This window comes from Xyrauchen texanus, unplaced genomic scaffold (genome assembly GCF_025860055.1).
Source record: "Xyrauchen texanus isolate HMW12.3.18 unplaced genomic scaffold, RBS_HiC_50CHRs HiC_scaffold_122, whole genome shotgun sequence".
Taxonomy (NCBI): Eukaryota; Metazoa; Chordata; class Actinopteri; order Cypriniformes; family Catostomidae; genus Xyrauchen; species Xyrauchen texanus.
This window is the reverse complement of record NW_026265564.1, coordinates 1-9,625: the sequence shown is the minus strand read 5'-3', so window position 1 is coordinate 9,625 and position 9,625 is coordinate 1. Positions and strand designations below refer to the sequence as shown.

At 36.7% G+C, this 9,625-nt stretch overlaps 1 gene segment (V, D, J or C); it reads right to left on the bottom strand.

The window, feature by feature from the left end:
• Positions 1-229: 229 nt before the first annotated feature.
• On the bottom strand, positions 230-939 carry LOC127641634 (Ig kappa chain V region 3547-like). The segment is given in 2 exon segments: positions 230-744; positions 855-939. Coding segments are annotated over 2 exon segments (381 nt in total).
• Between the last annotated feature and the right edge of the window lie 8,686 nt (positions 940-9,625).

Here is a 9,625-nt window from a genome sequence, read left to right as displayed (position 1 = left end):
ATGAATCTATTTGAATACCTGAACAACATGTATGTGACATCACCTCTCACTTTATATGAGTCTGTCCAATTGAGGGGGTGAAACAAGTCAAATGTTTAAAGTGATGAATTACATTCAAATATGACATCTGTGAAAACAAATGTTTTATGTTTGCATGATGCTGTATTCACATGGATAGGTGTCAGTAAAGTTTAAGACTAGTGTCATATCAGCCAGTAAAACATCAACCAAAAATGACTGAATTGACCTTTATAATAAAATGTGTCGATCCAGTTTCATATGTAGCGTTGAGTGTGAAATATCAAAATCTAAAACTTTGTGTCCATGTCAATTTATAATGAAACATTCAGAGAAACTGTTTCTGTATCAGTAGTTCCTCTTTCACTGAAGGAGGTTTTTGTACGACTCTTTATCACTGTGTGAACACACGAATGCTTCCAGGATAGTGTAAACTCTGACAGTAATAATGTCCTGCATCTTCAGTCTGGACTCCACTGATGGTCAGAGTGAAATCACTATTAGATCCACTGCCACTGAATCTAGATGAAGTTCCAGTCTGGAGGCGGTTTGTCAAATATATGAGGAGTTTAGGAGCTTCTCCAGGTTTCTGTAAGTACCAGCTCAAGCGGTGTCCATTACTGTCCAGGTAGACATCACTGCTGGTTTTACAGTTTATTTGAACTTGTTGTCCTGGTTGAGCTGTTATTGAGGAACTCTGAGTGACCGTGATCTGTCCATTACACTCTGAAACACAAAATAAAATAAAATATTATTTCACAAGAAATAAATAATAAAAAACTTTCTACAGTTAAATTGAGTTTATATTAGTGAAATACACTGAAACAGATTCTCACCAGCAATGAAAAGCAGTAGAGAGCAGATAATGAGAGCGTGTGCTGTCATCTTTACTGTGAATGAGTGAGAACTGAAGGAACAGTGATGTTGGTTTGACAGTCCTGACTAACAGACAGTCTGATATTGTGCTTTAATCAGAGGGGCGGGACATTCAAAACTGTTTCCTCTCAGCAGAAAATGTGAGCGTTACAGGAGAACAGCAGAAATAAGAAACAATTACATGTCAAATTACATTCATACATTTCAATCTTTATCTTTTAGTTATTAATTACAATTGGTTGAAATTCGAATGATTTTTGTTCATTGTGGAAATCTCATGAGCATTCAGTAGATCAAACTAAATCAAATGTGTTATAGAGGAGTTATTACATTGTAATAAACATGTTGTATATAATTCTGAATGTAATATGTATGTTTTTATTGTATTTTTGAAACAGTAGTTGATGACAATATGAACTGAATCATGTTTGAATGTGTGTTGTGTAAAGATGTGTTTGTGATCATGTGTTTAAAGTGCAGTTAGTGAAGCGCTCAGAGGTTTTTGTGCAGCTGTTCTATTAGTTTGTATCACTGTGGTGGACTTTCGGCAGCGGCACCAGACTGGATGTTGGCAGTAAGTAAATCATCAAATCATCATTTTAATGTTTTATGTGTTTTTATAATGTGGAATGTGTCAGTTTTATGTTGAATTGACACACATATGAGTTCAGTGATTTCTCTCACTTTTTTGATTTATATTTCATTATTTATTAATAATATCTGATTAGACAGATTGAATAATTTGGCTGTTTTTCCAGAAATGAAGGTGAACTTTAAAGACACTTAATTGACACTTTGTCAGCACATGTGAATTTGTTGCTGGTACAGAAGTGAGATGTTATTCAGTTTTTGGAGATGTTAAATGACTCTGTGTTTAAATGGCGAACATTATCAAGAGTTCATAAAAATGCTCCTTCAATATGAAATGTTTCTTAATGTAATATGTAACATATAAAGTTTTACTGGAGGAATTCTTTCACCAAATTAACTGTTAAAAGTTCATCATTGTACAGAATTTTCTTTTCTATTCTCTTGAGGTTAGGCAATGTCTTTTCATAGTTATTTCTGAATGTAGAAAGAGAAATTTATGAAGGAAAATATTCTTGAACTTTTGTGTAAGTCAAACTGCAAACATATAAAGATATGTGAACTTTATTCATCATTTCATCAATCTGACATCATTTTGCTCATTCAGAGTCTTTGGGGAAATAAATTGTTCTTTATATGATTGAAGAAACAAACTTGCAGTTTAATGTTGAAAGTTTTCAATGATATCTTTAAAGATCTTCAAAATCTATAATTGACTAATGTAATTGATTTCGTTTCAATCTGGAGAAAGAAATCTTTTCTTCTTTTGAAGTTGTCTATTGTGTATTTGTCAGGCATCACTGCGTCCTAAAGTGAGCGTCCTGCAGCCCTCCAGTGAAGAGATTTCCACAAAGAACACAGCAACACTGATGTGTGTGGCCAACAAGGGCTTCCCCTCAGACTGGAGCCTGAGCTGGAAGGTGGGCCGGGAGCAGCAGGTCTGAGAAGAGCAGTGCTGGGGTCCTGGAGAAGGGCGGTCTGTACAGCTGGAGCAGCAGTCTGACTCTCTCTCAGGACGAGTGGATGAAGGCGGTCACAGTGAGCTGTGAGGCCAAACAGAAAGAGCAGCTGTCAGTCACTGGAGAAGTGAGGAGAGATCAGTGTTCTGAGTAGATCCTCTGGATTCTCTTCTGCTCTTCTCACTCATGTCTCACATGGAGACTAACAGTGACTTCTATTCACACAAGTATATGTGTGCTTTTGTCTTTCACTTTTCTCTTGTCAAAATTCAATAAACTAATAAAATATGACATTATTAGAAGTTTCCTGTCTTTGTTTAAATGTTGATTTATTGATATTATTTGTGTCATTAGTTAGATCAGGACTTTATCTCACATTTTATAAATAATCTTCACTCAATGAAGCATGAAAACACCTGCAGAGACATTATGAAACAAGATCATGAAGTCAAATTAGGGAACTCAAACATATGGTGTTTCTCAGGATGAATGTTTCAATCAACTGTTCAAAACTCTGTATTAATAAGTAAGTAAGTAAAATGTATTTCTAAATCACACTCAAACACAGCAAAGCTAACCGAAGTGCTGTACAGATGAATCTACAATACATTAATAAAACAAACACGTCATTAAAAAAATGACCTTGGCTTTCTTCCAAGAATCTGTTGAAAAGTTTGGTTTGCCCCTCATGTAAATGTATATTTTGTTAAAATTTGTACACTCTTAAAAAAAAGGGTTCCTCTGGGTTCTATATAGAACCCTGGGGTTCCATACTTGGCCAATAGAACCTTTTACCAAAAAAAAAAAAATAATAATAATAACTTTATTTTGTATAGGCTTTTAAAAGTTAATTCTCTAAAGCTTTACATAAAGAGGCATGATCACACAATACAAAATATTTCACACAAGATTACAAACCTAAAAACAACAAAAAATAAAAAATTAATAAATATGAAGACAGAGTAAAACCATAAGATACATCTCATTAACAACCACTAATAGCACCTTTACCCAAATGCTTCCGTAAAATAATAAGTTTTAAGGGATGTTTTAAACCTTTTCAAAGATGGTGCAAATCTTATTTCGGAAGGCAAGGAGTTCCATAACTTTGGGGCGACTGAAGAGAGTGCCCTATCACCCATTGTTTTTAGATTCGTTACCGGAACAGCTAAAACACCGGCATCAGCAGAGCGAAGATTACGTGTTGGGATGTAGGGCATTAAAAGCTCGGCGAGATATTGAGGAGTGAGTCCATTCAATGCCTTGTACGTCAACATCAGAATCTTAAAATCAACAGGAAATTTAACAGGTAACCAATGCAGGATCTCTAAAATAGGTTTTATATGATCTCTTTGTCTTGTCCTAGTCAGAATACGTGCGGCAGAGTTTTGTACCCACTGAAGTTTGTTCAGAATAGATTTTGATGCTCCTGCTAACAAGGCATTGCAATAATCAATTCTAGAAAAACCAGAGTATTAATTAATTTTTCAGCTACAGGAAAGGACAGCATGGGCCGTAATCTGGATATATTTCTAAGATGAAAAAAAGAAACTCTAACAGTATTACATACGTGAAGATCGAATGTTAAATTAGAATCAAAAATTACTCCCAAGTTTTTTAGTTTTGATTGGAACTGGATTACAGAGCCATCCACTTCTAACGCTACAGGTTGCACTCTGCGTAACTGGTGGGGTGAACCAATAAGCATCACCTCGGTCTTGTCACTATTTAAGCATAAAAAATTAGCAGACATCCAATTTTTAATAACTGTGATACAGTTAGAAAGATGTAATACGGCCACATTTACCTCAGATTTTGAGTGAACATATATCTGGGTGTCGTCTGCATAAAAATGAAAATCAAGACCTAGAGACCTCAAGAGTTGGCCAAGAGGAAAAATATAAAGAGTGAAAAGTAAGGGACCCAAAATTGAACCCTGAGGAACACCAAATTTTACCATACCAGCCTCAGATCTGCAGCCACCCAGCACAACGAATTGTTTGCGATCTGAAAATTAAGACTTGAACCAGCTCAGAGCAGAGTCAGATACACCAAAGACAGACTCTAAGCCGAGAGTAAAGTGCTATGATCAATAGTGTCGAAAGCAGCAATGAGATCACGCAGAATCAGTATTGATAAGCAACCAGCATCGGAAGCCATCAATAAGTCATTTGTGACTTTGACTAATGCTGTCTCAGTGCTGTGCATTTTACGAAAGCCAGACTGAACAGGCTCAAAGAGGTTATTTGCAGACAAATGAGAAAGCAGTTGTGAAGCAACAATACGTTCTAAGATTTTAGCAATAAAAGGGAGACTAGAGATGGGACGAAAATTTGCTAGATTCTCAAAGTCACGGCTATTTGTTTTTGGAACAGGGGTTACAGCAGCAATTTTAAGTGCAGATAGCATGACACCAGAAAACAGTGAGTCATTTATAATACTCAATACAGCCGGACACAAAGAAGAAAAGCATGACTGAAACAACCCAGCTGGTATGGGATCAACACTTGTGGTGGCAGCCCTCATTTTTAGAACCACATTACACAGGGATTGAGAATCTAACATGGAGAATTCTGAAAAACAAACCCCAGAAAATTCCATGTTACTTAGTTGTATTAGTGGTAGTAATCTGATCTCTTATCCCCTCAATCTTATTGCCAAAAAACACAAGAAACTTATTGCATAACTGAACAGAAGGAGGGACATTGGGAATATTATTTACGTTTAAAAGATTGTTGATAGAATTAAACAATTTTCTTGGGTTATCTTGAGTACTTGCAATGATCTGGGAGAAATGAGCAGACCTTCTCGATACAATTTCAGTCCTATATTCTCCCAAACTTTCTTTCCAGGCCAGATGATACACAGTTAGACCAGTAGAGCGCCATCTGCGCTCCATTTTGCGACACTGAGTTTTCATTGCACGCAGATCATCGTTATACCACGGGGCAGATCGTTTAAAAGATACAGCATGTGACATCAGAGGAGCAAAAGGGTCCAGGCCAGATGAAAGAATTGTGTACAACCAATTTACTTTATCATCCAATGCATCAGATGGTAGAATACAACTAACAGCAGAGTCAATAAAGTCTGAGAAGTCGGTGGGTGCAATAGATCTCCACTTACGGTAGTAAATAATACGGGAAGTAGTAGTGAGTAAATCAGGTTACTCCAATATGAAAAGAATGCCTTTTCCCAAACACAAATGTACCATTTTGAATCACAAGATCCAACATGACGTGGCCTTTGTTGTGTGTAGGACAATCCACAACTTGATGTAACTCAAAGCAGTCTAATAAAGATGTAAAGTCTCTAGTTGATGAAATATCTTTTTTGTCCATGTGTATATTAAAATCACCAAGAATTAAAATTTTCAGAAATTTTAAAACCAACACAGACAGTAGTTCAGCAAAATCTGATGTAAATTCTTTGTTACCCTTGGGAGGTCTGTACATAGTCACAATGACCGTAGATGATGAAGCAGAAACACTCAAGGCGAGGCATTCAAATGAGGTAAACGAAGGGATATCCACAGAACACAGTCCTAGAGCCTGTTTAAACAGCACAATGATACCACCTCCTCTTCCAGTTGAATGCGGAAGATCGCATAATCCATATCCCTCAGGAGTCATTTCATTAAGGATTAGACCATCAGACTCTTTATGCCAGGTTTCTGTTAAGCATATGAGATCCCAGTTTTGATCCATAATTAGATCACATACAGTCAAAGCTTTGTTATTAATCGAGCGCACATTTATCAGTGCAGATTCCAGGAATCGTACCGGTGCAGCCGAGGCTGGTGCAGCCTCCTCACGCAAGACTGCCAAATTATTAAATGGCAGTCTCCATGGTGACTTCAGCGGTTTACGCAACACAGTCAGATAAAAAACATTATTTTGAGACGAACATAAGTACCCACTCCGTGATGATCGATGTAGGTAACATTTTAGGCGAAGTATTCCGTAGGTAGTGCAAAGTGCGCGTGGTTCAGTCCCCAAAGCATGATTCCCATTAAGGTTTAGCAGCTGGCGAAAAGTGTACCTTAAGGCCATTGTAGAGGAGTCCATGCAAATATCAATATCACTATTGTGTAAGTCCTGGATCACACAACTGTTGATGATTAACGGTCCGCAGACACCCAGAAACAGCAACAATAGTCCAAAGACTGTAACGCGATTCCACATCACGATGGAAAACATGGGCGACATGTACAGACTGGTTACCTATGAAGCTTGTAAGGTAATTAAAAAATATATAAATATCCAATTTAAACATTAAAGCCAAATGATTAGCCGGAGAAAGGAGCGGCCACCTGGCGCGTGCCCTTTCAACCGGCTATGGTTCTATGTAGAACCCTTGAGAGCAAAGAACCTTTTTTATTAAAATGGTTATAATTCATGTTTTATGACTGAAGTGTAAACTAAAGATTACACAATAATTATAGGCCTACACAACACATTCACAACACTTTTTGAGTCAAGACCCATGAAAATGACTGTTGTAGTCAAAAACAGGAGTCAAAAAATATGAATATCTAGTCAATGTATGATTTGAGCTTTGCCTTTAAATAAAAAATAAAATGACCAGGTGTTATCTTTATTTTGTATTCCATATTGTGATGGCTTTAATCATAGGTTTTAATCTGTCGAAGGTAACATTACAAAATTATAATCGTAAAAATGCCCTCTGGTGGCGTATATGCGTTGCATCATCCTTGAATTCCTATTGGTGGATTGGCGAAGATGAACCTCCGAGAGACAAGTTGACTGACAGTTTGGCTAATTTTTCAAACTGAGGAGTCCGCCATTTCTTCCCGTTTTTACCCTCAGGTAAGTTACGTTTTTACATTTTAAAAATAATTTTAATGAAATATTTAGTATTGTAGTTAATAGTTATATTGGTTAGACTAGCCCTTGTGTTACATACTGATACTAGAAGCAAAAAGGATAATATTTACCTCAGACACTGCTGTGTAACGTTAGCAATGACGGGCTTCGTCAGCCATCGGTTCAGAAAGCCCTGTTAAATTGTTTTTCGTCCAGTTTTAAATTATTTAAGTTACAGTCTCCCTTTATTTCCTTGTTAATGTTAATTAAATTGTCAATAACAATAAGACAGCTGTGTTATAAGGAGACGAGCTTGAGACAGAAGCGTGAATTTTAATTTCAATGAAGCGCTCGCTCGTTGTTCGTTAACGGTACATTAACGATAAGCGCCAATTCAAATATAAGAGAACCGGGTGGAAGACGGAGGTGTATGATATGTGAATGTTTGTCGCAGTTTCACACATACTCAGGCCTGTGTTAACAGGTGTAACGTTAGAAGTTCTTAAAGGTGCCCTAGAATTTGAAATTGAATTTATCTTGGCATAGTTAAATAACAAGAGTTCAGTACATGGACATGACATACAGTGAAACACAATTGTTTTCTCCTTCTTATTTAAATCTCGTTTTTGAAAAACCCCCTGAAAAATAGGCGAATCTCCACATAACACCGACTGTGACGCTAACAGTCGGGATCATTAATATGTACGCCTCCAAAAATGTGCATATGCCAGCCCATGTTCAATGTCAGGCGGAACTGCGCAGCCGAATCATCGAAACAAGCGAGGGTCATAGGGAAAATGACAGATCGTGGAAATAAATGTTATGTTCCAGGCTGTGCAGGGGATGTGAGGACTTTTCATACCCTTTCCACAGAAAAGAAATGTCAACAGGCGTGGTTGATGTTTATCTATAATCGGATACCGCAACAGTTTAATTCGAAGTTGTTAGTTTGCTCTGCCCATTTCACAGACTTATTTTCTAACCTGGCACAATATCATGCAGGCTTCTCTCAGCGTCTCATACTGAAGAAGGGGCAATTCCAACTATATTCCTGCAAGTTCAAGTTCAAGTTCAAGTCTTTATTTGCCAAAAGGATGCAAATCGCCTGGAATTCATTTTAGTGATTTGGCTCACTCAGGACAGTACAAGAGAGTACTGGACCAAAATTACAACACATCATCAGACATGACATATACAATAAAAACAAAACAAAATCAAAAAACAAATTCTTGGGTTGCTACCAATGGATAAGTATAATAAATGATCAAATAAATAAATAAATAAAATAAAATGCTAATGCATTTAGTGATACTGAAGAGAAGGACATAATTGTGTAAGCAGAGCAGATAACGATTGTTGGTGTAAATTGAGGGACCTCACAACTTGTGGATAAGTGCTATTTGAAAAACGGGTGGTTCGGGATCTGATGCTTCTTAGCCTTCTACCTGATGGTAGAGGAATTAAAAGGGAATTAGCGGGGTGCAAATAATCTTTCAGTATTTTCAGTCCAGTTTTAAGTAGGCGGATGTTGTAGATGTCACAGATCTTAGGGAGGTCCAACCCAATTATCCTTGACGCTGTCCTAACCACCCTATTCAGCGCATATTTATCCTCTGCTGAGCAATTACCCCACCATACAGTGATGGAGTGTATTTGCAAGTTATTACCTGTTAATAGTAATAAAAGAGAGAAGGTAGAACGCATAACATTCCTTATCCAAAAGCAAGCTTGGAGTGTAAGATAATAGAAAAAAATAATATATATATATATATATATATTTTCAAGAACACATTTCCATTTAAATAAATGTATGTTTCTATCCACTGGTGAATGAGGTAATAATGATACTCTTAACCTGCTCACTGACAAAACTCCTTGCATTTATAATATTACAAACCACCACCATCTTTTATGTTTCCAGGGAAATAATTTGGCACATAGGAAGTGATACATTTTACATCATCAACCGTGACCATTTATTCCCAAGGGGAAAAAAGTGTAATTATGTCTTCAGACAGATTTTTGATAAACTTAGCAATGTGCTAATGTATTATAACCAATACATCAAAACTAAAACAAGAATTGTTTTCACTCACAGCATGGATCAATAGCTTCTCAAAAAGCCATCTGTTCTCAGTCAGAGAAGGAAGTTTTAAACGGCTTAACGTTACTAAACTTTAATAAGCATAATATTAAGGGTTTGGTTACGGTTACATTATTGGCCATCAATTTTAACAATTTTATCGAACGCCACTTCATTAAAAGTTCCGCGTAGATATTGTCCAAAAAATTCTGTTAATGTGCAACGTGTCAGGTATTACCTGTTACTGAATCTCACAAAAGGCAAATAAAACAGTT